Source organism: Lissotriton vulgaris, chromosome 4_1 (assembly GCF_964263255.1).
Source record: "Lissotriton vulgaris chromosome 4_1, aLisVul1.2, whole genome shotgun sequence".
Taxonomy (NCBI): Eukaryota; Metazoa; Chordata; class Amphibia; order Caudata; family Salamandridae; genus Lissotriton; species Lissotriton vulgaris.
Genome location: NC_141691.1, coordinates 412599355 through 412626669, shown reverse-complemented (window position 1 = coordinate 412626669; position 27315 = coordinate 412599355). Strand labels below are relative to the sequence as shown.

At 45.5% G+C, this 27315-nt stretch overlaps 1 protein-coding gene and 1 pseudogene across 2 annotated transcripts in view; both read left to right on the top strand.

Annotated features, from left to right (window-relative positions):
• The window catches only part of OCRL (OCRL inositol polyphosphate-5-phosphatase), a 611352-nt gene that overhangs the window by 152198 nt on the left and 431839 nt on the right, over nt 1-27315 (top strand). For both annotated transcript variants that reach the window (XM_086918813.1, XM_086918814.1), the window contains exons 6-8: nt 4638-4742; nt 19271-19397; nt 19485-19625. In XM_086918813.1, coding sequence (XP_086774939.1) covers nt 4638-4742; nt 19271-19397; nt 19485-19625 — 373 coding nt within the window. The remainder of the gene's footprint in view (nt 1-4637; nt 4743-19270; nt 19398-19484; nt 19626-27315) is intronic.
• On the top strand, nt 9587-18993 carry LOC147718817 (uncharacterized; annotated as a pseudogene).

The window sequence follows — 27315 nt, the reverse complement described above, 5'->3', positions numbered from 1 at the left end:
ACATCAACTATCTAGAACTGATGGCGATCTTCATGGCACTCAAGTCCTTCATTGTACATCTGTGCAACAAGGTGGTGTTAGTCCGGACGGACAACATGACCGCGATGTACTACATCCAAAAACAGGGGGGCACCCACTCGCCACAGCTGTCTCATCTGGCTCAGAGCATGTGGAAGTGGGCCATTCAGAGGAACATCTTCCTCATGGCAGAACACCTCCCAGGGAAGGACAATCAGATGGCGGATCTGCTCAGCAGATACAGCCATCAAATGCACGAGTGGGAGATACATCCATCGGTACTCCAGCCGTACTTCCAAAGGTGGGGTCGTCCAGACATAGATCTGTTCGCCACAAGGGAAAACGCAAAATGCCAAAGCTTCGCCGCCAGGTTCCCACACCCCCAATCGCAGGGCAATGCGATATGGATGAACTGGTCAGGCAAATTTGCTTACGCTTTTCCCCCGACACCTCTGATACCACTGGTGGCGAGAAAACTAAGGCAACACTCGATGACACTCATCCTAGTTGCTCCAACGTGGGCGCGCCAGGCCTGGTACACCACGTTCCTCGAACTCTCAGTGGTGCCGCATCAAAGACTGCGCCTCACGCCCAGACTTCTGACGCAGAACCATGGAGAAATTCAGCATCCAGATCCGCAACAGCTCAACCTAGCGATCTGGCTCCTGAAATCTTAGAGTTTGGATACCTCAACCTACCTCCTGAATGCATGAACATCATCAAGGAGGCGAGGAAGCCCTCAACACGAGCATGCTATGCCGCAAAATGGAAGCGTTTTGTCATTTACTGTGCGGACAATGACATAAACCCGCTAGATGCATCTATCCCTAACATCATTTGCTATCTGTTACACCTTTATAAGTGCAAACTAGCGTTCACTTCTATTCGAATACATCTATCCGCCATCGCAGCTTACCTTCAAAATAGGCAGCATCTCTCGGTCTTCAGGGTGCCTGCCATTAAAGCGTTTCTTGAGGGTCTGAAGCGAGTCATTCCCCCAAGAACACCGCCAGCTCCGGTTTGGAACCTCAATGTGGTCCTCACCAGACTGATGGGACCACCATTTGAGCCACTGCACTCGTGTGAACTGCAATTCCTAACGTGGAAAGTTGCTTTCCTAATTGCTATTACGTCACTAAGGCGTGTTAGTGAGCTGCAAGCACTCACAATACAAGAGCCTTTCATTCAAATTCATCCAAATAGGGTAGTGCTACGTACTAACCCCAAATTCCTTCCAAAGGTGGTGTCACACTTTCATCTCAACCAAACTATCGATCTGCCAGCATTCTTCCAGAACCCACAAACAGTGGCGGAAAGAATGCTCCATACGTTAGACGTACGGAGGGCGTTGATGTACTACATGGACAGGACACAACACTTTAGGAAGACGAAACAACTCTTTGTTGCCTTCTCACCACAACACAAAGGCAACCCGATCTCCAAAGCTGGAATAGCCAGATGGATTGTTAAGTGCATTCAAATCTGTTATCAAAAGGCCAAGCGCACTTTAACAATACCCCCAAAGGCACACTCCACACGCAAGTTGGGGGCATCCATGGCTTTCCTAGGTAACATTCCTCTAGAGGACATTTGCAGAGCAGCCACGTGGATTACACCACATACCTTTACAAAACATTACTGTGTTGATGTACATTCCAAACAGCAAGCGGCTGTAGGACAGGCTGTTCTCAAAACACTTTTTCAGGTTTCTGCAGCTGGCACAGGCAACCGCCGCTAAAGGAGGGACTGCTATGTATTCTATGCTAAGATATGAATTTAGCAGCCCACATGCCTCGAACTGAATATGCTACTTACCAGTATGCATCTGTTCTTGGCATGTAGGGCTGCTAACATTCATATCGCCCACCCTCCTCCCCGGTGCCTGTCGCAGCTGCAGATATACTATTGTATTCAATCATTAGCATGGACATCCTTTACACTTTTCACTCCATCCTCTGCCACAATGGCGAAAAACAATCTGGGGATGGAGCCGATGCCCATGCGCACTGTAGTCCAGGGGAGGAGCCACCCATCTCAGGATACTTCGAAGACTCTTCCAGGACAACAATGTGCGATCATCCGGACCCAACACTAGGTGGCGATCTAATGCTAAGATATGAATGTTAGCAGCCCTACATGCCAAGAACAGATGCATACTGGTAAGTAGCATATTCATTATGACATTTATTATCACAAGAATTCATAAAAACATTCCTAGTTCCAAACATCATAGTCACTTTTCACTATATCTGTATCCTAAAAACACATTAAAAAATCACATATTGGTAAACAAAATAACATTAGACATAAACCAAATATCCTACGAGAGTTAGTGCAGACGGTAATCTTTGTCATTAGATGAACATTGCCAAACGAGTACGCGAGGACGCCATATCCACTTGAGAACCTGGAAGTGGAAAAGGGTGCCACTAAAAAGATTTGTGCCTAATAGCCACTACTAGAGAAAGATTTAACACTACGAAGCATTTGTGGGTCAACCTTGAGTCAAGCTTTTTTAGTAAAGTCAGATGTCAGCTGCCTAATAGATACGATTGCCATGGTAGAAGAACAGGATTTTTCAAACCTGTGAGACACGTTGCCACTAAATCTAATTAAACTTAAGAAGAAGTACACCTCTACAAGTGGGACAGAGGGGGTCACACAAATAGAAACAGAAAATTATACAAAGACGGGAGTAAGATTTACAGTCTTGAAAAAGGTGTCCTATGATTAAACCTTCAAAACTCGTCGAAGCCACCAGTTTTGCCACAAATTTAATTGCTGTACTATCACCTTAGATGGTCACAAAAATGTGGCAACTGATGAGGTGTTTAGGTGTAACAGCATCCAATTGTGGCATCTAATGAGAAAGATTACTGTCTGCACAAACTCTCGTAGGATATTTGGTTTGTCTAATGTCATTTTGTTTACCCATATGTGTTTTTTTTAATGTGTTTTTATGATGCAGATATAGTGAAAAGTGACTGATGTTTGGAACTCGTAGAATGTTTTTATGAATTCTTGTGATAATAAATGTCATAATGATTTTTATAAGCTTTTAGATATTTTGTGCCAAAACTTGGGTGATTTTGAATGCAATATCTGTGTGTGGAGGATATAAAGGAGTGTGTAACATATATATGTAAGTGAGAGTTTGAGAATCTAATTGCACCCAGAGGACACTATATAAAGTTCTTGTTTGAACCCTAGTCTTTGGGGAAACCAAGGGTCCCTCTCTTTTTTTTTTTTTTATAAAGTCTTTCACAGCAATGTTAACCAATTTTGCTGTGTGGGTACAAACATATTTTAGAGCTAGTCCTCCCCACCAGTGGTGTAGCAATAGTGACTAGGAAAATATAAACCCTTTTCACCCAGGGGTCGGTAGTTAAAAAAAAAAAAAAAAAAAAAAAAAAAAAAAATAGCCATAATGTGGGTGCCTGTGGGCCTTCACACCCCGGGGCCCAACTGCCATTACGCCTGCTGTACTAATGATGTTTGCACTTCTGGCACAACTCAATGATTTTACCTGCCATCTGGCCAGACCTTCTGTGGAAAAAGTATGGGCATCATTTATTTTTGACTAATGCTTCTACCTGTTACGAGCACCTGTGGACTAGACATCTCTCCTCTCATCCTGCCCCATTTCCCTAGAGATAATAAATAGGTGGGCTAGTCTGATGCCAAGTTTCAAACTCGTGACCTTTAACGCAATGCCAGTCACATCCTCAACAATTAATCTGTTTTAGGGCAGAGTGTTGTTTGTGTCCAACTGGGTGTGTTTTTCCGCTGGGTGCTCTCAGTACCTGATTTGTAGTCTATCACTGCATTAGTTGATAACTTTAATTTAGCAAGCCGCTTCTACCTCAGCTCTGTAATATTCTGCAGGACACAAAATAGACGATGCTCTCAGAAACGCAACAGGAAAACATTTTATATGTTAGTATGATCTGTTCAGTCGAGCTACGATCTACGATGAAGGGGAGTAAACAGTGACGCATTGTTTTTGCCAGATTTTTCTATTTGATATTTTCCGTCAGAGCACAGTTATATTCTACAGATATTTAATTTTCTACCATTTTTTCGCCGAGGTACGGCTGGTTGTAGAGATTGATTCAATTATTGCGGTCAATTTTTTTGAAAACTTACTGGTTCTTGATCGTGTGAGGATACAGATAACCAGAATTCACCGGAAGGTTCATGGGACGAAAGTTACAGATGCTATCCAGTTAAAGTCACTCTAATAAAATATTAATTAAAAATATTGATCGATCTCTGCTTTTACTTGTCTGTGTTTTTGCAAAATGTAATATAATTCTGTGGACGAATGCTAAACTGGCAAAGTACGGTCATGAGGGTGATGAGTAGTGTGTCAAAAATACAAAATCTTGAATAAAGGAGGGGTATGCCTTTATTTGATTTGATTTGATATTGTTTTGTTTCAAGAACCTGTGCTTTCCAGTCATGCCTGTTTACCGGTTTTTCTCAAGGCTCTTCCTTGATGCATAGGGAACATTGTTGCGTCATGCAAAACAAATCTGTAAATGTTATAGAAAGTGTTCTAATAATTTCATAGTAACGGATTGCGAGCTACCATGTCACAAATGTGTATTTCTATACAGCATACATTAAACCTGCTCTGCCTGAAAAAGATCAGTCAAGTTGGTACTCGGCCACGGAAAGAGAGGAGAGAATTCCTGGAACTTCTTCCAATCCCACGAGACCAGGTATTATTGCATTAAAAATGTGATTGGATGTTGTATGCGTGTTTTTTTTTTAAATAAACATGCCGTTTGTTTCTTAGCAAGGTGACAATAGAACATAGTCCTAACGTGGTGGTTCTTTTGCCTGTGACTCATGAATAAGATGTCAACTAATTTTCTACATTACTTTGAAACGTTCACCATCAAAATAATGCAAGCATGCTTATGTGATATGGGATCATGTTCACTTTCTTTGTGCAGGTGCACCGCCCCACCATTTTTTAAATTTTTTTTTTTACTGGTGCTCATAGTGAATTAGAACCTTTTTGATATTCCTGCATTGCAGGGCTTCCAAGCTTATATTTGTTTCGGTTTCGTTCAGATGTCTTATACTTTACGCATACCCCCAGTTATTTTTGTAAGCACATGCAGCTCATAATGCTGCGCTGCTGCTCCAAAACAACCACATTGTGGCTCATAGTTTGCGGGAGCTAAACCACTGAAGTACTGCAAATCCTTTTTCAGCACTACTTATCCAAATCCATGATTTACCTGTGTTACCATCAAGATTAGATCTCAGAAAAACTGCTTAAATTGAGGTTGTTTCTTGTAGGAGACATTGAGCCAAAGAATATGGGAGTGAGTACAGTGTCTTAGTGACTGGGCATAGTACGCCGTTCCTTCAGCTCTGTGCAAGACATACACACCCTCTTTAGTGCTCATTCTGCGTGTGCCTCACATCTCAGTATTCATGCGAAGTGAAAGAATTACTGTTTTTCCTGTGTTTTTTCCTTTCTTTTTTCCCGAATCAAGTCAGAATGGATGCATGACATAAACCAGAGCGGCCGATTGAAATATTGTAAAGGTCCTGTTGTGTGCTTGGTAAACCGCAGACACAAAGAGTTACATAAGATGTACCTTCCAGTTTTACAAAGTTCATATTTACAATTTGGGTTCATGGATGTGGAATTGTTTATTAATTTTCTTATCGCGGTAGGTAGCTGTTAGGAGTAGTTTTAAACCTCTTGGGTGTAACTTACAGCGGTAAACGTACACTTTTTGTAGAAGTTTTTTTGGTATTCACAAACTAAAAGTTTAAGTTTACTAATAGTAGTTGTACAGCTGCAGAGACATCACTCCTAAATGAAATAGGCCTGTCCTATCTTTTTATGTGCGTAGTCCCCACCCACTACTGCGGACTCTCCACAGTAGTAAAATTACTGCTAGTAAAAATTGTGTAGTTTGTGATTACGAAGAAACTAGGTAGCTTAAACAAAAGGGTATGTTTTCCTTTGTGAATCGGGCCCACTACGTGCGCAGCTAGTCCGATATCCAGATACATTGAGATCCAAAGGAGAAAGTCTAGATTTTTGCAATATCTGAACATGGATGCTGTACTACGTGGTATTTGTGTGCATAGAAATGCCATGGACCATTTCCTTTGAAGATTTTAATTCTAACTGCTGACTCTGAATGTCCACATACAAGACCTTGTATGAAGACAAAGGCCTACTTCCGTAGTACTGCACCCAGCTAAAGGCATGCATAAAGGACTTCAAACCGGACGAGTTGTTTACTAACTTTTAAATATGATATGAAAATGATCACCATTATTCTAACCGAATGACGTCGAAGGGAAGCAGAGCAGTTAATGTTTTATTTCAATAGCACGTCTTCTGGTTGACGCTTTCAAAATTGAGCCTAAAAGAAAACAAAATCTATTTATTCATTGCTAGATTCTTGGACAGATTAAGTGTTCCACTCTAGAATTAAACTTTCGTTATAATTATCCAGTGAGGCTTTTATAAATCTTCCGGCCACGACATTTTAAAAACAAATATTTTCGATTAGTTTATTTGACTTGCGTTTACAAAAGTTCAGTTGAGAACATGTGTGTCTGTTTCTTTCTATGTGGCAGTAATAGTTGTTTGCCATTTCATTGTTGGATCAAAGTAAAAGTATACAGTCGCTGCATTTACTGTAAGAACAAGATATATATAGTTCTCCAGTATTGGGGTGTCTTTCATAGATTCACATGCCTGAATCATTCCCAGTCGTCGGAGTGGGAGTCCCACGGTACATAAAAAAGCAATAAAATGCCATAAGATAGAAAACCTTGGTAATAACCAACCAGGAAGTAAAATAGCCCAAGCTACAGGAGAAAAAAACTTCCACACTCATGACTATCCTAGTAATTTTGTACAGCCCAAACTGCAGCCAATCAGGCGTCAGCACCCACCAGAAGGTTCTCCTCAGAGGCTCAGGCTCTCAGATTTTCTACTGCATGTCGTGTGAAGGGAGTCTCCCTGAGCTTTGCTCAGTACTTCTCTATTTTCCTTCTGGAATTTTGCTTTGAGGATGTCTACTTCCACGAAATCTTTGTTCAGGCCTTGTGACTCTTGTGGTAAGCTCCGGCTTTTTAAGGAAGATCCCCACAAGAAGTGCATTTATTGCCTATCCCCTGACCATCAGGTGAAGGACTGCAAGATTTGTAGGACCTTCCCTCAGAAGATTCTCAGGGACAGAGAAGGTCGCCTGCTTTCGTGGCTACAAAAGCTGAAAGATCAAGACTATTCTGTTTCTGAGGTAGGCAGTATTGCCTCTGGATCTGCAACACCATCTAGAAAGAGAGCTGCTGAGGAGGTGTTATCTTTTCCTGGGGCTAAGATTGTAAAGAGGCAACAATCTTCTAAGGGGTCTGAGAGGCCTTCTACTTTTAAGGCTACTCCCCCTGCTAAGGCCAACTTGGGCCATCTATGTCCCCGAGAAGAGCAACCAAAAAGTTACCTCAAAAGACGACTTCTGAGAAGACTTTACCTCAGAAACCGCCTCCGTCGTCGACTCCGTCGCCAACGAAGATCCCCGTCGATGCAACGTTTAAGTCTACAGTAACTTTTACTTCACCTAAGCCTGAAATGTTAATGTCGACAGCGTCTTCCCCGTCGACGATGGTCTGTTACTGGTAGACCTATGTCGTCGACGAAGGAATCTTCATCTGCCATAGTCAGCGCCTCGTCGATGGCCAAGCTGAAGAAGATCCCGTTGACGATAGCTTCGTCGACGCCACTGTCGACGGCTGCTCCATCACCGTCGTTGATCATCCCATCGTCGACGAGCTTGTTGACGAATCCGACACCGCCGGCGGCAAAATCTTTCTCGTCGGAGAAGATAACTCAATCGTCGACGATGACTTCTTCATCATCTGGAGCCAAACCTCCGTCGACGAGCCTGTCGATGGGGCCTCCGTCGACCCCGCAACTGTCCACATGTACCACCATGCAGGTTTGGTCACAGTCTACGGCTTTTGCGTCCACGCCAAAGCCATCTTTGCTCCAGAGACGTGGTTCTGGCCTAGAACCTTTGTCTCCTCTACGCCGATCACCTCAAAAGGTACCACTTCAAGTCACTGACAAGTTACTGGACTCTGATGACAGTGAGGAGGAATCTGATATGGATGAAAGGTTTGGTACGGCTACAAGTCCTTCTGAATTGAACATCAAATACCAGGAGGACGACCAAGACGACCATCATTCGCCTGAGCCTGTGACATCTCCTGTCACAACTGTTCCCTCAGCTCAGATGCCAGTAGCATTGCTAACAAATCTTCAGCATATGCTCAACGATTATTACAAGTGTTTTCCACCTTCGGAGTCAGTGGATTCTTTGCCTCCCACACCTGTGGTGCAAACAGCATTATCAGATTTTAGACCTCCGAAGTCTCCCCCACCTGTAGTATCCGATCAGCCTGAAGAGCCACATTCTTCTGAGGAAGAAGAGAGAGAAGAAGGGGAAGTTGATGAAGGTTCCATAATGTCGGAGTGGGATGATTATCAAGTTCAGACACCTTCTCCTTCACCTCCGGCTACTGCTGATTCACCTCCGGTTGACGTAGGAGGGTTTCATCTTCTCATGGAGAGAGCTACAAAATGCTTTCATATCAACATGGAAGCTACTCAACAAGAATGCTTCCTTTATGATTTCAAGGATCAGCCAAGGAGACAAGTTAAATAGATACCTAGATTCAGTAATCATACAAGCTGCACAGAAGCGGTCCAGAAACCCTTTCTCTCCAATCGCAGCCCCACCGGATAGAGACGGCAGGCATCTGGATGCAATTGGTAAGCGTGTGTCAACAACGGCAGCAACCATAGTCCGGTCTGCTAACTCATTGGCCATACTGGGCAGATATGACCGGCAAATGTGGTCTGACATCTCGCCATATATCAACATGCTTCCAGAGCCCTCCAAATATGAGGCTTTGAAAATCCTGCAGGAAGGTGAAAGGATCTTGGTGGAGATGATCGACTCTGCAGTTGATTTTGCCTCAACTAGATTTAGACAATTGACAATTGGCAGGAGCTGCTGTTTTACGCAGACAAGGCTGGCTAAGAGCGACTTCGTTCCGCCAGGAGGTCCAAGCAAAGGTATTAGACATACCTTACGACTGAGTTTTTGTTTGGCCCACATATTGAAGAAGCCCTGCAAACAATCAAGAAGGACACGGAAACAGCTAGATTCCTGGACACCTTATAATTTTCGAAAGCCGCCCTTTCAAGGTGCGAGAGGACGTGGATCGTCCTCTAATAGAGGAGGTTATAGTCAGCAGTCCTCCCACAGGCAAGGGAATCAACGTTACCAAGGCCATCGGACAAGTGGGTCCTGGACAATGTGGCCAGGGGCCATGCCCTCGAATTCGAACATTTCCCTCCAAACGTTACCCCAAAGGGCCCACCTCCAGCTCATCTCAAGGAGTTGTTTTCCCAGATCAATATGATGTTAAAGAACGGAGCAATAGAAAAGGTTCCTCCAGCTCAAAGAGGAGCAGGTTTCTACTCCAGATTCTTTCTCATAAAGAAGAAGAATGGAGAATGGCGTCCAATTCTGGATCTCCGTGTTCTAAACAAGTACCTGAAAAAGTACCTGAAAAAGTTGACGTTCCGGATGCGGTCACTTCAAGAAATACTGCATCTTCTTTTGGACGGAGAATACATGGCCACCTTAGATCTCCAAGATGCATATTTCCACCTCCTCATTTTGCCTCGGCACCGGAAATTCCTGCGATTCAGAGTGGCTGGCAGGGATTATCAGTTCAAGGTCCTTCCCTTAGGACTATGCTCGGCACCCAGGGTGTTCACGAAGGTCCTGGCTCCAGTAGCAGCACACCTCCGGCTGGAGGGAATACAAATATTTCCATACTTAAATGACTGCCATATCAAGGCGAATTCTTACGCAAACAACCATATTCAGCGGTGTCTGTGCCCTTTCCAATCACTAGGTCTCTCCGTCAATTACAACAAATCACAACTGGAGCCATCCCAAAGACAAGCTTTCTTGGGAGCAACCCTGGACACACAATTAGTCCAAGCTTTCGTGTCAGACGAGAGACAAGACAAGATACAGGACATGGCTTGAAGTTTACTTTCAAAAAGTCAGTTTCAGCCCGACAATTCAAATCTTTTCTGGGGATGGTCTCTTCTTGCATTCCTTTGATACCGAATTGCCGTCTCAGGATGAGACCTCTTCAAGAAGAGCTCAGCCTGCAATGGCTGCAGATCTCCTGCTCATGCGAGGACCTCATTCGGATCACCCCTCGTATCCGAGAAAATCTTCTCTGTTGGATTCAGAGAAAGAATTTGCAACAGGGTTGCACCTTCCTCCAAGACGCACCAAACCTTACAATCACCACGGATGCATCCCTTGAAGGTTGGGGAGCTCATCTTCAGGAGTTAACAATCAGCGGGAAATGGAGTCCTCAACAGAAACTCTGGCACTGCAATCTGTTGGAGCTGAGAGCCATCTTCCTAGCCCTCAAGTCCTTTCGCGCAATCGTTCAAGGAGCCACAATATTGGTGTGCACAGACAATACTACAAGCATGCACTATTTGAACAAACAGGGAGGAACAAGATCGACTCTTCTGTCTCAGGAAGCCCAAGAAATTTGGGCATGTGCAATACGACACAAAATCAATCTACTGGCGGTCCATGTACCGGGAACGGCAAACGTTCTTGCGGACCCTCTCAGCAGGACAAAGGTGTCCAGCCACGAATGGGAACTTCACCAACCCACAGTGGATCGGATCTTTCAGCAGTGGGGTCATCCAGATCTAGACCTTTTTGCGACCAAGGAGAACAGCAAATGCTGGTTCTTTTGCAAGCTGGCATCCCCACAAAGACTCTCAGGGGAATGCGTTTTTGATCAACTGGTATCAAATATATGCTTACGCGTTTCCTCCGATACCTTTGGTTCCCAGGGTTCTTCGGAAGATGAAGAAAGAACCGTGTCGCCTAATCCTGATTGCCCCCAGATGGCCTTGCCAATACTGGTTCACCAAGCTCCTTCTCCTATCAGAGTGCGAACCTATACAGTTTCGACCGATTCCGGACCTCCTCTCTATCCAGGATGGTCAGATTTACCACCCAGACCCGACATCTCTGAAATTAGCACCTTGGCGCCTGAGTACCTTGAATTCGCCCACCTAAATTTGCCTCCAGATTGCAAGGAGGTGCTAGCCAAAGCTAGAGCACCTGCTACAATTAAATCATACAGACTTAAATGGAAGAGATTCTGTGTCTGGTGTCACTCAGCTGGAATTCATCCTTTTCTAGCCAAGCCAGAGCAGATATTACCGTTTTTCCTACATCTGGCAAGGTCGGGATTATCGCACGCGACTCTAAAGGTTTTCCTAGCAGCCATTTTAAGGTACCGCCAGGATGGGTCCACTTCACTCTATTCTTCCAGAATAATACAACAGTTCTTCAAGGGACTTTTGAGAAAGTTCCCTCCTGTTTGTCGTACACCGCCATTGTGGCATCTGAATGTAGTGTTAGCGCTACTCATGCGCCATCCTTTTGAACCAATTCACAGAGTGGATTTGAAATTTCTAACATGGAAGGTGTCACTTTTGTTGGCTTTAACTTCATCTAGAAGAGTCAGTGATGTTCAAGCTTTCACGGTCCAGCCACCTTTTCTGCAGTTCATGTCGGATTCAGTAGTGCTCCTCACAAATCCAAAATTCATGCCTAAGGGGCCTTTGGACTTTCACCTGAATGAGCCAGTCGTCTTAACCCCTTCGAGGCTGATGACGAGCTGGGCTCGTCATGGTGTAGCCTCCTCAAACACTGATGACGAGCCCAGCTCGTCATGAACAATGGGTTTTTTAAAAAGTCAGCATAGAAGGAAAATCAAAGCAGCGCGCATGTGGTTAAAAACATTCTTTCTTAACCCGCAATCCCCTGCAGAAAGGGCATTGCATACACTAGACATCAAGAGGTGTTTGAAGTTTTACTTACAAAGGACTTTTGCAATGCAGAAATCAGATCAATTGTTCGTTGCCTAGGGAACAATTCGTCAAGGTCATGCAGTGTCTAAACAAACAATAGCAAGATGGATCTCTGCAACTATTGACTTTTGTCATACACAAGCAGGACGACCTTTGCAGGCAACACCAAGGTCTCATTCAACGAGAGCCATGTCTTCCTCGACTGCTCTTTTCGCTGGAGTACCTCTTCAGCACATCTGCAGAGCGGCAACCTGGGCCAGCAGGCACACTTTCACCAAACACTATTGTTTGGACGCAGCTAGCGAGACTGAGGCTTCAGTGGGTCAAGCAGTTCTGCGTAATCTTTTCAGATAAGGTGAGCCTCGGATTCCCTCCTCCTCTTACTGCTTTACAGACGCTTTTTCATGCTTATTATTATGTACATGCTCATGCTACTGGCTTCTTTCATGTTTTTAGGAATGTGATATATTTATATTATATGGTCATGGGATATATTGTAGCATAATCATATACTTATGCTACAATTAGCGTCTTCCAAGCACGGATAAGTACTGCTATCTACTCTGATTCAGGCATGTGAATCTATGAAAGACATCCCAATACTGGAGAACAACAATAGTTACTTGTAGGAAGGTACATCCTGACTATGGTTGCCCCCAACTTTTTGCCCTGTGTTTTAGCTGGTTTTTGACATAGTCGACCTGGGGCCCTGCCAATCAGGACCCCAGGCCTACTGCTCTCTCTGTAAAATGGATTCCATGTACCCTAGGTGCATTTCCAATTGGTACTGGGCCACCCTATCAGACCCTGTAACTCAGGGCATGGGTGTACCCAGGGCTGCCAGGGGCTGCAGCATGTATTATGCCACCCCTGGCTGGCCTCCTAAATTTGACACAACTGGCTGCATGACAGCTGGGGCAAAGTCGTGTAATCACCCTTTGCTGTAGATATAGTATACCTATATCTAACCCTAAAATGGACACACAGATTCCTATCAGTCACTCCTATGGCAGGCCTTGACAATCCTGAAGGCAGAGTGCTTGGAATCGTGTGAGATGGTGCTCTGGCATGAGCTGAGCATGTCTGCAGCTTGCGGAACCAAGTCCTAATAGCTGTTCCATGATATCGCATACCATATACTCTTAAGTGCATTATAATCCTCGCGGTTAAATGCTATCTTTGGTATTGCTTTATCAAAACATGTCGAGTAAGGTGTCATACGAATTGGAATACTAACCCCTCGCCAATTCTGGCGACGGGGTTAGCATTCCACCCTTCTAGAGGGACACGACATGTATGTAACTGTGAACCCCGGTTAAAGTTAACTGAAGCCTCAGCTCCACAAAATGGATGCTGCCACCACAGACACGAGTCTGACCCCCTGCAGCTGGGAGTCCTTCCAGCGAGGGGAGCCTGGACAAAGGGTTTCCTGTCAGGGGCGGTGCTAGCACAGTCCCAGACATGGTTTTGTGTATCCTGGGTAGGCAGGGCTTTTCAGGAAGGTGACTGCTGAGTGGCACCCCGGTGCTCACTACGCATAGGCCAGTCTGAACCAGTTTCAGGGGCACACCAGCCCCTGGCCTGGGGAAGTCCGGCATGGGAGAGGGGTGTAACCACCCCCCTCCTAGTCCCACCCATAGGCAGGACCTAGTCACCGGGTCAGCCCCCTTTTTTAGTATAAAGATGGGAGCGGGCCCCCTGTTCAAATTAGATCATCTTTGGAATCAAGACACGACTTTCTGCGAAAGGACATCAAGATTTCTTCTTCAAGATTCTCCCTTGTGGCTAAGGAGTAGTCACCCTGCATCAAGCGGGCACCATCCTAAGAACACTGCGGTCTGCTGCAAGTCCTTCTTCACGAATCCGACGACCCAGCTCGACGAGACCCGGCTTCCCTGGCACCTCTGACCTCTACTCACCTCTACAGCAAAGCTGAGAACTGTGAGTGCGACGAGACCTCGAGGGACCGACGATCGCCAAGACTGCATGACTTCTTTGCAACAAGCCCACCGTGTGCTCCACTGGTGAGTGCTTTGGGGTCCGAGAAGCCCCAACCCTGAGCAGCTCCAGCACCGAAGATCATCCCTCCAGCATCTCCACGATCTGCGTGGGGCCCTTCTGCTTTTGCGTGCTCACCGCGCTGTGTGGCTACTAGCCGGCTGGCTTGTGGCCTTCTACACGACGCCCGACGACATCACTGCTGCTGGTCTGGTTGCTCCAGACTGGCCCTTGCTTCCTTCTTCAAGAGAGGCACCCCGGACCCTCCTGGTCCACTCCAGACGCCATTTTGAGTCCACCGCGTGGGCTTGAATTTGCCAAGGCTTTGTTGCCCAATCCTGGGTCCAGCGACGCCGACAGCTTCATCCATCGTGGGACAGCTCGCTCCTCCATCCTGGTCGCCGACAACGCCTCCTGGTCCGTGAGATCTGCGAGCACAGCGTCACCCACTCACCTAGTCGAGGTGACTACCATCCGGTTCCCTCCTGGTGCCACCTGACTACTGGCTAGTAGTCACGAACTTGGTCCCCTCTGCTTTCAGGTGTCATCTTCCTTCGATCCAGGCTTGGATCCATCGAACTTTCTTCACTGGTCGCCTGCCAGCAACTTCTTTCTTCCAGGCTCCTGGTCCGTCTACGAGGATTCCCGACGTCCTTTGAGTCCTATGCAGCTGCAGCCCCTGGGCTAGGTATCTTCGGCATTTCGGTGCCCCAGCATAGCCTCACTATCCAAGGGTCAGAATCCACTTTCGTTTTCCTCCTACCAGGTCGGGTTCGCCCGAGAACACTAACTTTGTCTTTACTAGCTACCATAGACTTTGTCCCGCATCACGCGTGAGAGTGCACACTCTGCACCAGAGTCCCCTGGGTCTCCTAGAAGTAATCTAACGATTCTATAGTCAAGTCCTAGCGATTCCAAAGCCTATTAGTACTGTACTTACCTGCTAGTAATTTCGCATTCCACTTTTCAAGTATATGGTTTTCCGTGCCCCTCGGGCATTTGTATATACTGTGCTAACTTAAGTATTTTTGTAAGAGTTTTGGTTTGTGCTTAGTACCCTGTCCTCATAAAGAGTACAGGGCTGTTGTGATTTGAATAAATACACTGTTTATTTTCATAACACTTGTGTGGTGTCCTTTCACTTGGTGTTCAAGGGGTATATGTGTGGTATAACAGCTGGCTTAACACGCCCTCTCGAGTCTTTAGCCTTAGACTGCTCGTATCCACGCTACTAGGATAGCTGGTCTATAAGGTTGACTTACAACCAATCATCAATAAGGGTTGCTGGACTGATACATAGTGTTCACTAGAATAGTGAGCACTGCATATCAGGCCACCTTCTCACATTACTTACCTGTAATCTGTGGTTCTCCAGTATTGGTGTCTTTCATAGATTCACATGCAACCCACCCACCTCCCCGCAGAGGCTGATAGGCTAGTTTGCTTACCATCACTCCTGTGCGAGAAAATCTGAGAGCCTGAGCCTCTGAGGAGAACCTTCTGGTGGGTGCTGACACCTGACTGGTGGGTGTTGACACCTGATTGGCTGCAGTTTGGGCTGTACAAAATGACTAGGATAGTCATGAGTGTGGAAGTTTTTTCTCCTGTAGCTTGGGCTACTTTACTCCTACGTTGGTTATTACCAAGGTTTTCTATATTATTATGGCATTTTATTGCTTTTTTATGTACCGTGGGACTCCCACTCCGACGACGGGGAATGATTCAGGCAAGTGAATCTATGAAAGACACCAATACCGGAGAACCACAGATTACAGGTAAGTAACTATTGTTCTACATTTTTATGGTACAAGGCCGATGCAACGGAATATAACTTCATTTAGAACACTACTTTTAGACTAATTCTATCACACCAATAAAAGGGTGACCATTGCTAGTAGTTAATAGTGAAAGATGTGTTATATTAGATATTTCATTACTCTTTTGCATTTATTTAGCAATATTCTTATTATTTACTCGAATTAAAATTAAGAAAAAGGATTGAACACAAAAAAGATTTTTAAAAAGATAGGTATTGCAGTTTTGTAAATTCTGAGTGGAGGGGTTTTCCCCACTGGTACTATATATCTTTTCTTAAGACAATAGCGCTCTCCTCTCTTGGAGAGTGTAAATGTGACCAGTATCTACATAAATACTATTCTTCATAACATAACGCACTGATACTTGCCTTTGCACAATATGCTACCTCTAAAATCACTTCCTATTTTTTTTAAATTTTAATTTATCCCATAACATCCACCTTCAGCAGTAAAATGCATTTTCCTCTTCACGAAAGACAGGGCAATAGTGTCTTACAAATATGCACAGTCTTTGCAATATTACTTCTTTATGATTTCATTGTTTGCACAAAAACTAATGTATACTACAATACATTGCTTTCTAGCCTAAATACAATTCTCATAAATTATCTTTATTTTATACAGTGCTTTTGATCATTTATACATATAGCTACTACCAGAATGATAACCTTTAATAATTGGAGTGTAATATGTAGTATGGATTACTTAATAAAGGAGTTATTATAAACATGCACCTAGGTTTATTGAGTTATGATCTAAATCTAAACACACACTACATAGTATAATGGTTGTAAGTATTAACTTGCTGTGGCCGTTCTTCCCATGAGGTCTCCCTAGCATAAGGTTTGCACTTCCTATATGGGTCTAAATCCTGGCATAATGGTAACATTGCCATCGGGTTGCCCACAACCGGAGTTTCATTTGCACGAACATGATGGTTAGAATAATTATATGGTACAGGGATTCTTTGTAGACTGGTGTCAAATCCAAGTTTAATACTTGTACAGTATTGGTCATATTTTGCTATTTTATAACATTATTAATCTCAGTACGGTTTACATAACCTGTCTCCTTTAAAGTACACATTCATTTACCCTTTAAGACACTTACGTCTTCAGTTATGGTCCACTACTCTTACACACTCATACATGGATACACTGACTCATCCATCCAGCCTTTGACTTTCTCACATTTCTTCAATTCACACACACACACACACACATCTGGTCAAGCAAAACCAGTTTTTCATATTAAATTGTTAGACAGATTAACTTTCCTAGTTCTTGTTAATGCAATGTGTGTGTTCTAAAAGTTAAAAAAGTAGGGTGAAAAAAGTTGCCTTTATGCAAGCACTGCAAGCTCATGGATACATAGTTACTTCTATTGACCAACTATTCAGGATCCCGCACATGTATAAAAATATCCGAAAGTTAATGGTTTCCCTGATGAACTGCTATTACTGTTAATTTTTGTATACTCTTCATCTTTGCCCTAACTCCGTATCTCAAAATTCATGTGAGGAGTAGGGAGTACTGGTGAGGTTATTCACATCCTGTAATTTTGCTTGTCCAATTTCTATTCTTCAGATTGTATTTATTGTACTACGATTGAATATTTATTGAGCATCAGTGTTGTTCAGAATAAAAGTACCATGCTACCCAAAGAGAACAAAAGTGCAGAATCGCATTCATATAGCTCTGCATGTACCAAGAAACATCTGGAAGAATTTTCCTTCCTACAACCAAGTTGCATTGCTTTGAGATTTGTACACACAGCTCATGCATGTAAAAATGCACCATCCAAGTGGTAGGAATATTACCGCAAGTCAAAAACTTGTCAAGGACAACTAGTTTTCAAGCTTATTTGCCAACTTAACAAGTAGGCCAAATCCCCTGCAACAGAAACCTTTTCACTGCCAGTTTCCTACACCCTATTTAATTCCAGCCAACCTTGGAAAACCTTTTACTCTTCCCCTTGTCAGAATTTACTATCCAACCTTTTCCAGTGTGTGTGTACCCAGCGTATCCAACCCTGGAACCAATGTGTCCTGCATACTTCCAGCCCTGTATGTAGAATTGTGGAAAGGTGGGGAAAATCACAGCCTTGCTAGAATACACACCCTGTTATAATATGACACCTGGCACGATCAGTGAGACTGTTTTCAAAGCTCTGATATAATAACGCTGCCATAATTTTTTAACTCGCTGCTTGCCACTAAAAGGGGCAAGTTAAAATTTTATTTTTTACAGAACAAGTACATGTCTGAAGCATCCCTCCCCTAGCACATGGATATATTTGATAAGACACTGTACCCCTGCTGCTGTTCCTACCATCAAGAAGGTTACATTCAGAGACTGCTCACTGTGCTACTGTGGGGCAATTCAGTACAATAACCTACCACAAACTCAAGAAAACGGATAATTTCAAAGTATTCAATAACTTAAAAATGCTGGTCGCTAGAAAATGTTGTAGCCGTTATCTCCTTGTCTACAACCGTGTCTGTTCCACGAGCTCTGAAGTGGGCACCAGTGCTGTAAGATTGTATTGCAATCTGGTCCTCGGAAGCTTGTTTCCGGTCCAGGGAAGACATGGCTTGGCAGTTCGGGCTGGACTGTTCCCATGAGGCACAGGGTCAGACTGATTTGCATATAGCCATGTCTGAACTGGGGTGGCAGAGTGGGCTAAAGAACGGTGATGGATTAAACCCAGATCTTTTGACTGGGTGTGAGTGTTTGATTGATTCAGATGCTCCGTCCATCACCACCCCCCTTTGTACCGTAAGATTGTATTGCGGCATTTGTACAGCGCTTACTACTACTATGTGGGTGCTGAATGGCTTACACAAATGGATAACAAGCTGTGACTGTAGTTTATGTGGTTATGAGGTTATTGTTTTTGCTTTGAGGCTATATGGGTAGTGTTGCCTTGTTGTACGGGATGATCAGTGAGGTGCGGGTATTATGTTATGGGATGCAGCGCCTAACAGTGTGATGTGTGTGGGTATGTGAGAGATGGACGCGAAAACTAGAACAGTGAATACAATTTTTTAAAAACTGAACAGCAAAATAGCCATATCTGAATATAACTGATTATAATTTGCATTACTTTCATCAAAATGCCCTCTTGATAATTTAATATCCATTTTAATACCTTCAGATTACCATTGGCAGTGTCCTCTAATCACTATATTAGCAGGATTTTAATGTATAGGTCACATTTACCGCAATTCTGTGCCTTGACACCAAGTATCCATCCACCATAGAGCATCAGTTTAATAGGGGCCAGAATCTATATATTTTTGGGGTGCATATGTCCAAATTGTCAGTGGGATGTCACATTTATCAATTTCTCATTGTGGCTGTGGGCCCTAACCCCACAACAAATTTATCAGTTATGCATGGTCTTTATGAGCTTTTGTAACCCACTTGAATCAATTGGTTTGTCTTTTCACATGCAGGGTTTGTAGGGTTTGAAGATCATTTTAGCAGTATGAACATGGAAACTAAAAGAAACTTAAAAAATCAGCAGATTGGCTTTCACAGGGAACCCCCGCCACCACCACCACCTCCACCTGTACAGCGCCCGTAAGTAAAGCTACTCATAACAACTTGCTAGCATTGCTCCTTCCTTAATTTTTCAATCTGTGGTCACTATTCTTTTTCCCCCCCAAGGTTAACCAGAGAAAGAGAACAGCCAACAGGCACAATGAAGAAGCTTTTTGTACCCACCACACAGTCTGGGCAGAGAGAGGGTTTAATCAAACACGTCATGGCAAAGAGAGAAAGTGAATATGTCGATATTCACGGTTATAGGTGAGCAATAGAGTTTTTCCCTTTACTTGATTTAATTTTTACTGAATTGACGTTTTGCTGCTTAGTGCAATGTCTGTCCATGCATATGAGTTAGATTTATCTATTGGGGATACCTGTAATAAATTCTTGCCTGAAATTTTGCATTGTAGTTCTGTTGTAGTAGGATGTGGGCTAATATCGTACACCTCTAGCTAGAGGGGCCATTGTGTTTAATACTTCATCTGTAGTAGAGTAGTTCTATGGTTAAAGTTTGCCACTTCATATGATCCATATTTGGCCTGCTTTAATCATAAATCAAACAAAACAAAGGCTATCTTCTGTGTGGGTATTTTATTTCAAAATTTTTACCTCTGTAAACTAGTTAGGGTGTCCGGACTCCCTCCACAGGATTAAACAGCCTTTACAACAAGGTTTTTACCTCGTCGTGCCTTTACCACGCATTTTCATGCACGCATAGTTTTACCGCAAATATGCATTTACAAGGCATCCCAATACCACACATTTAAAGTGATTTATTTAAGGTAAATACAATGTTTTTAAATCTAAAAACAATAGGTGGTATTGCCATTCGTTGAAAATGTATATTTGCAGTAAAAACATGTGTGTTAAAAAAGGTGTGGCAAAGGCATGTGAAGTATTTACCTGCATTGTACCATCGTACAACCCCTCCACAGTGTACCTTGTTTTGACACGCTATATAGAGCCAGCTTCCTACAATCTGGATCTAGTGTTTATCCACCTTCAAGATGAGTTTGTTATTACAGCGCAACAAGTTTTGCAGTAAGCTTCTTACTTACTCACGTCAACATCCCAGGTAATGTAACTATCTTTCACCTAGAAGGAAGTCTTCTGTTACTTAGTAGACAACTCTAACATCAAATTGGCAGACTCCTCTGTCTACACATGCTGCCAGATGGACCTCTTTTCTGGTCTCTTGATAGGCGCTTCACCTAGTGATGTTAGCTTGATCCAGGTGCTGAGATATCTAATGTCTCAGATCTTTGTCCGTGGAACAGCAGCTTCAAAGTCAGTGAACCTTTAAATGAACAAATATTTGTTTGTAGAAACCTGTTTTAGCTAACCCCTTGAGTTGGGCTGTGTGAAATATTTAAAGATTTGATGAACTGCCCTAGAACCTGTGCCTTCTTTCAGTGACACTCTGGTGCCTCCCCATCTCCCCCTCCCCCAAACGGTCGAGTATACTAGAGATCGTACAGTCTAAGAATCCTATTCCCATCCAAATAATTCTTTATTTTATTTATCTGATGGAGACTTCTAGCTGAGGATTCCTTACCTTTGAATATCCCAGGCATCAGGCTGGAACTGGAAACTTTTGCTGAGCAATAATTCCTCTTGCATCATCGGTTGGCTCCATTCAGCTCCACTTGACGTCTGCCTCGGTAGCGTTGGTTTTCCACGTTGCAGTACCTATATAGACGCCACGCAGGTGTGCAGAAGTGGGTTCTTTTCGTGTCAGTTAAGTGCCGATCCGGGAAGACCTACCCCTCCTTTGCTTTTTGACACATTCTGACTTTTTTCTATCTTTGTGTTCAGGGATGTCTTCGAGGAAGACTGGGTTCAAGCTGTGCAATGCCTGCCACTGCATGATGCCAGTTACCTACCCCCACCTAGTCTGTCTGTGATGTCTTGAGTGTGACCACGATTCAAAGTACTGCTCTGACTGTTGGGCTATGGATCCATAGGCCTTGCAGGAGCAGGCTATGAAGATCCTTGCAGGCCGGCAGTATGCACCGTCCAGCGAGCCTCTGCGGAGGTCCCAGTCGCGATCGAAGAAGAGGTCACAAGACCGCTCCCGGGGCCCAACATCCTCCTCGTCCCACTCAAGGTATTCGGTACACTTGGGGAAGAGGCCGAAGAAGTCTTCCAAGCGGACTTCATCTTCACCTCGGCTGTCGTCTGTCGACAAAAGAGGTAAGGAGCACAGACTATCTAGGCACAGTCCTGCAGAGCCGGAGCCAGGGTAGACTTTGTGCCGCCCTCCCTTTTCCGGAGCCGGAGCGACCCACGCCCATATTAAAGAATTTTACGAGGCATGCACCACATATTTGAGTGGGCTTACCGCTCTGGTGAGCCGTTGGGCCCAGTGGGGTCAGAAGGGGCCCCATCGGGTTCAACACTTTCTGCTCCGGCCACAGCACCATGGCGCTTCAAGGATCCGATCCCGAAACCGTGTTGACGCCAGTCGTGCCATCGCGACCTATGGCGTCGGACCCAAAGTCAGTGCCTGCAGCGCAAGCCCCATCCTTATCCCCGACACAGAGTCGGAACGACGTCGCACTACACTAATGCCGGTGTAGATTGAACCCAGGTGTTTGGTTGTCGCATGAACACTTTGAGGATCTGTTAGGCTCAGGAGATGAATGGAAGGGATCTATCGACCCTGTGGAACACCAGGATGACTCTGCAGAACAGTTGGGCTGGTATGGGGAACTTGGGGAAGCCAGTGGATTGGACACTTCTCCAGATACTGGCATTCTCTCTCTGCCAATTGTGGGTACCGAGAAGGGGGCATCCTATGCCATGGTGGAGGTTCTCGTACTAGAGCTGCCTTCTTTGCAGATCAGGACTAATCTCCAAAGTGTTTCAACCTGGGGCGTCCACCTTCAAACCCCTTTTGCTCTTTAATGAAGCACTAACTGATATCCTTCTAGGCACATGGTCCAAACCTAGCACAGATGCTCCTGTGAAAAGGACAATTGCACGCCGCGATCGCCCAGCTCCGGGCGACCCAAAGTTTCTCAGCCATCACCCCACCCCCGAAAGTTTGGTGGTGCAGGCTTCCACATACCAGGGCATGTTCCCTTCCGCCCCTCTGGATAGGGAATCCAAGAGGCTGAATTCTTTTGGTAAGAAGATGGTTTCTTCTGCCAGCCTGGTATTGTGGTCAGTGAATACTGCATACCTAATGGGCCGTTTTCTCACTCCCTTTGGGAGACTGTTGCGCAAGTGCTGCCATAAGTTCCGAAGGGGGCCCTAGCTGTGCTCTCTCAAGCAGTTAGGGACGGAAGAGAGGAAGAAAAATTCACCATAAGGTATGGCCACGATACAACTGATTCCTTTGGCTGATCAATTTCCACAACAGTGGCCTTGAGGTGCCTTACCTGGCTTAGGACAACTGGCTTCTCAGGTGATATCCAGGCAAATTTGAAGGACATGTGTTTTGATGGAACCCGTCTGTAGGAGGCTGGCTTAGTTCATGGTGCACACCTATTTAAGGGAAGCACCCTCCCTGCACTAATCCAGACAACCCTTATGGTGATTTTAGTGGTCTTAGACAACCAAAGAAAGCTCTCTAAATGGAAGCTGTGGGGAGCAGCCTTCAGGCTTAGTCAAGAAGGAGTGTAACGCAACTTGTTTCACCAGTAGTAATCATATAATGTAGGGTTAGGGAAAAAGAACCACACAGTGTAGTTATAAAAATATGTATTTAATATAAACACTTTCTAACACATTGCAATATCTCCTTCCCGGAGCTATAATCACAATACAATCAATACTTAAACAAAAGAACAGGTAAGTAGCACATATACAGCGTTTTCCGGGGGAGACCAAACAATATACTAATAAAGTGGAATGCAAACCGTGACCGAAGTCGTAACAGGACCCAGAAGACTTAGAAGAACCGGGGACCCATGGTCCCACCAAAGGTATGTACCCAGGAATCTAAATGAGGCCGTGTGCAGAGTGGTAACACAGCCTCATGCGTCACCCCACCCGTGGATACCCCAGGAACCAGGATACCTACACCAGGGAATCCGGGTGCATAGGTGTGAAGGGACATTGCAAACTGCTGTAGATAGAGTGGAGGACTTCAGTGAAGATGCAGCTGGTCGATGACGGTGACGGAGACCAGTGGAATCCAAGGGATTCTTGACGAGGAGTACCTACAAGCAGAGGGGTCCGAGTCTATGCCACTCGGGAATGACCAGGGGGCACGGAAGACCAATGACCACCAATTATGGAAAATGCAGGAGAATTGGCGGTGTCAGAAGTCAGGAGCCAGCGGGTCGGTTTCCGGCGGGAGCACCAACAAGCCTTGTCTGCTCCAACAGGCCTGGAAAGCGAAGAAGGTGTAGTGTTGGGACCAGCAAGGTCCCAGGGACTCACCAAGTGCAGACGAGTCCGAGCAAGCCCCAAGCAAGCAGGGGAGCCCACTCGAGCCAAAGAAGACCCTCAAGAGGACCCATAGGCCGAAGGCACAGGAGTCGTAAGAGGACCTCCAGCAGCCCACCAAGAATGCTAGCTGACGGAGATCTTGGTAGCAAGAGAATGCTGGAGGCTGGAGCTTCTTGGAGTCCGAAGATCTCTGAAGAAGAGTCAACCAGCCTTGGCAACGGCAAGTCAACGTGGTGCACAGGGGTACTGCTCCAGGGGTTCCGACGAGGGATACTGACTTCAAACTTGCTAATAAGACAGTGCAGGCCTTGCGGGGGTTGCAGAAACATCACCTGTGTCGCTGAGCTTTTCGGAGTCCGTGGGATGTCAGGAGCAGCAGACCTGTCAGCTTGTTTGTAGTACCTGCAGATGCAGGGAAGTGACTCCAGGGAGATTCCTTTAGATGTCCACAGGCCTGAAGAAGATTTTTTATGGAGCACAGGCACAGACGACGCAGAAGAGTGGCAGGACGACGATACCAGGACCAGCAGGGTCCTTCCCAGATGCAGTCTTGGTTTCCAAAGCGAAGTCCAACAATGTCCACAGTGTCCAGACGGTTGAAAATGAAGTGGTTTCGGATCTGACTGTTGTCCCACGACGAATCTGAAGAGCCATCCAAAGGTAAGCCTTTAAGTAACTTAGGGAAAGGGTTGGGACAATTCGGGGATCCCTCCCAGAGGAGGGGCTGGACAGAGGGGAGGATTGTCCCATGTCCTTTGTCCAGTTTCTTGCCAGAGCGGTAGCCAATGGCTCCCTGAAATGGTTTCAACTATAGTATGTAAGGAGGGCACCAAATGTGCCCTTCAAAGGAGTCTAGTGGCGCTGGCAAGCGCCCCAACCCCAGCCCAATACATTAAGTCCTGTCATGGAAGTGGTTACACCTCCCTGTGACAGGAAACCTATTGTTCTACCTTCCCCTGCTCAAGCCTGGCTTTGCAGCAGGAGAGCAGATTTGTGTCCGTGCTCCGCAGCATCACTAGCTTGCTGTTAGACCCTGAAAGGCTGGCACTGTGAATACAGGCGTGCTTCCTAGGGGAGCCCCTCAGTACATGGGATCCCATATCCAACACTGGAATTGGTATTGAGGTAGTATTTCAACATGTTTGATACCAAATATGACCGGTTTCGGTGCTGCCAGTATGTAGTTAGTCATCTTGTAATTTACATGATGTCCACTATATGTCTAAAATGGCTGATCACACTTAGAAAGTTGGGAGAATCGACTCCTAGATTTGTAGGAGGTGTCCTGCTCATGCAGGCACCCTCACACATATAACCAAGCACCCTGCCTTCCGGATTTAAAGCCCTGCCGTAGGGGTGACTAATAGGTTTTAAGTGCAGTAACCTCCGATATAAGGAAATTAATATCTGTTGTGAGTGGTGCTAGCACCATCTCACATCGACAGCAGTGGCAGAACTGTAGTCACAGTTTGAGTGGTCTCTAATGGGTGGCACAATTATGCTGCAGCTTGTGGGAGAACCCTGGTGTATCTATGCCTTGGGTACCTTAGTACCACATACTAGGGTTTTAGAAGGATACACTAGTAGCCAATTAGGAAGGTACTAAAAGTATTTGCCAAGTCTAACGGGGAGAGAGAACAGTGACTGGGGTCCTGACTAGCAGGATCCCAGTCAGACTAGTCAGAAAAACAAAAGGACACCAGCAAAAATTGAGGGTGACCTTGAAAGCAGATCCTACTTTCCCTACACCGTCTTTTTGGGGAACAGGCAGATTTAGTCTGTGATGTTTAAGGACTCTCGAGCTACTACCAGATCCTCTGGCCTTTCTTCTACTCCTCGTGGTCAGTCTACCTTTCTCTCCTTTTGTGGCAATGGAAGGGGATTCCAGCCGCATCAGCCCTATCCCAGCCACAGTCCCGCAAAGGCTTCCCAAGCCATGTGGGTACATGGGCGCGGTTCATTCCGACCTAGAAATGGAAGCCAGAATATGTCGGCCACCCTGCCCTCCGCAGCCACAGCCTCCAAGCACTCCTAGTCTGACCCTGCAGGACCACAGCACTCCGGTTGGTGGGAGAATCCATCATCTCCCCCACTGGAGGTCCATAACATCGGACAAGTGGGTATTGCAGATCATTCAGGAGGGCTATTCTCTACCTTTCCTTTCCACCTCCCATTCTGCCGAATCCAGAACGGCTGGCAGAGGGTCATTTGAAATTACTCCAGGAGGAAGTTACAGCTCTCTTGGCCAAGGGAGAAAGGATCCCGGTTTCAGAAGTAGGCAGTGGCTATTATTCCTGCTACTTTCTGATTCAGAAGAAGAACAAAGGGTTGCAGCCTATTTTAGATCTTTGGACCGTCAATCTTTTCCTCAAGAAGGAGAAGTTCAATATTCTTACTCTAGCTCAAGTCTTGTTTGCCCTAGACCAAGAAGACTAGATGGTCGCATTGGATTTGCAGAATGTGTACTTTCACATCCCCATGCTACCGGACCACAGGCGTTACCTGCGGTTCAAGGTTGGCTGCGAGTACTTTCAGTTTACCATGCTCCCCTTTGGCCTCACCTGTGCCCCTCGGGTGTTCACCAATGTGATGGCAGTGGTCGTACCCCACCTGCGCAGGTTAGGGGTTTGAGTCTTCCCCCTACCTCGACGACTGGTTGAAGGCGTCCTTGCCCCAGGCTGTTTTTCCCCACCTTCAGACTACGGCGGACCTCCTGCATTCTCTATAAATGTGCGGGAGTCACACCTGGCACCTTCTCAGACACTCCGTTTCATCGGAGCTGTTCAGGACACAGTGCAGTTTAGAACCTATCCCCCCCAAGAAGCGATTCCAGGATGTTCAGGTTATGATTCCGATGTTTCAGCCTCTATTCTGGATTTCGGTGAGCATGCCAGGTGGCGTATGAGGGCTTTGCAGTGGAACCTGAAGTTCCAGTGGGCACAGCATTTAGGAAATCTCACCGACATGGTCCAGATCTGGAAAGGAACTGATAGAGATCTGCAGTGGAGGTTAACGATCCCCGATTGGGTCAACAGCAGACCCCTCTCCCTTCTTCAACTCCTGGGATGGGGTGGAAATCTTGGAGAGGTGGAGATCAGGAGACCGTGGTCTCTGGCAGTCCGGCCTCATCATAAATCTGTTGGTGCTCAAAAGATTTGTTTGGCTTTGAAAGCATTTCTTCCCTCTGTCAACGGGAAGATAGTGCAGGTGTTTATGGACAACATCACCGCCATGTGGTACTGCATTAAGCAGGGTGGGGTGGGGTTGTGGACCCTCTGCCGAGAGGCCCTGCGTCACTGTACATGGCTGGAACAGTAGAACATAATCCTGGTGGTTCAGCACCTGGCAGGTTCTCTAAACGCCCGGGCCGACTAACTGAACCGTCGATGACTAGCGGGTCACGAATAGATTCTCTAGTCGGAGGTGGTGCAAGGTCTCATCAGTGGGGAGAACCTTGGTTAGATTTATTCGCCTCCAAAGAGAACGCGAGTGTCAACAATACTGTGTGCTGGAGTTTCCAAGGTGGCTATCTCCGGCAAAACTTTTTGTCTTG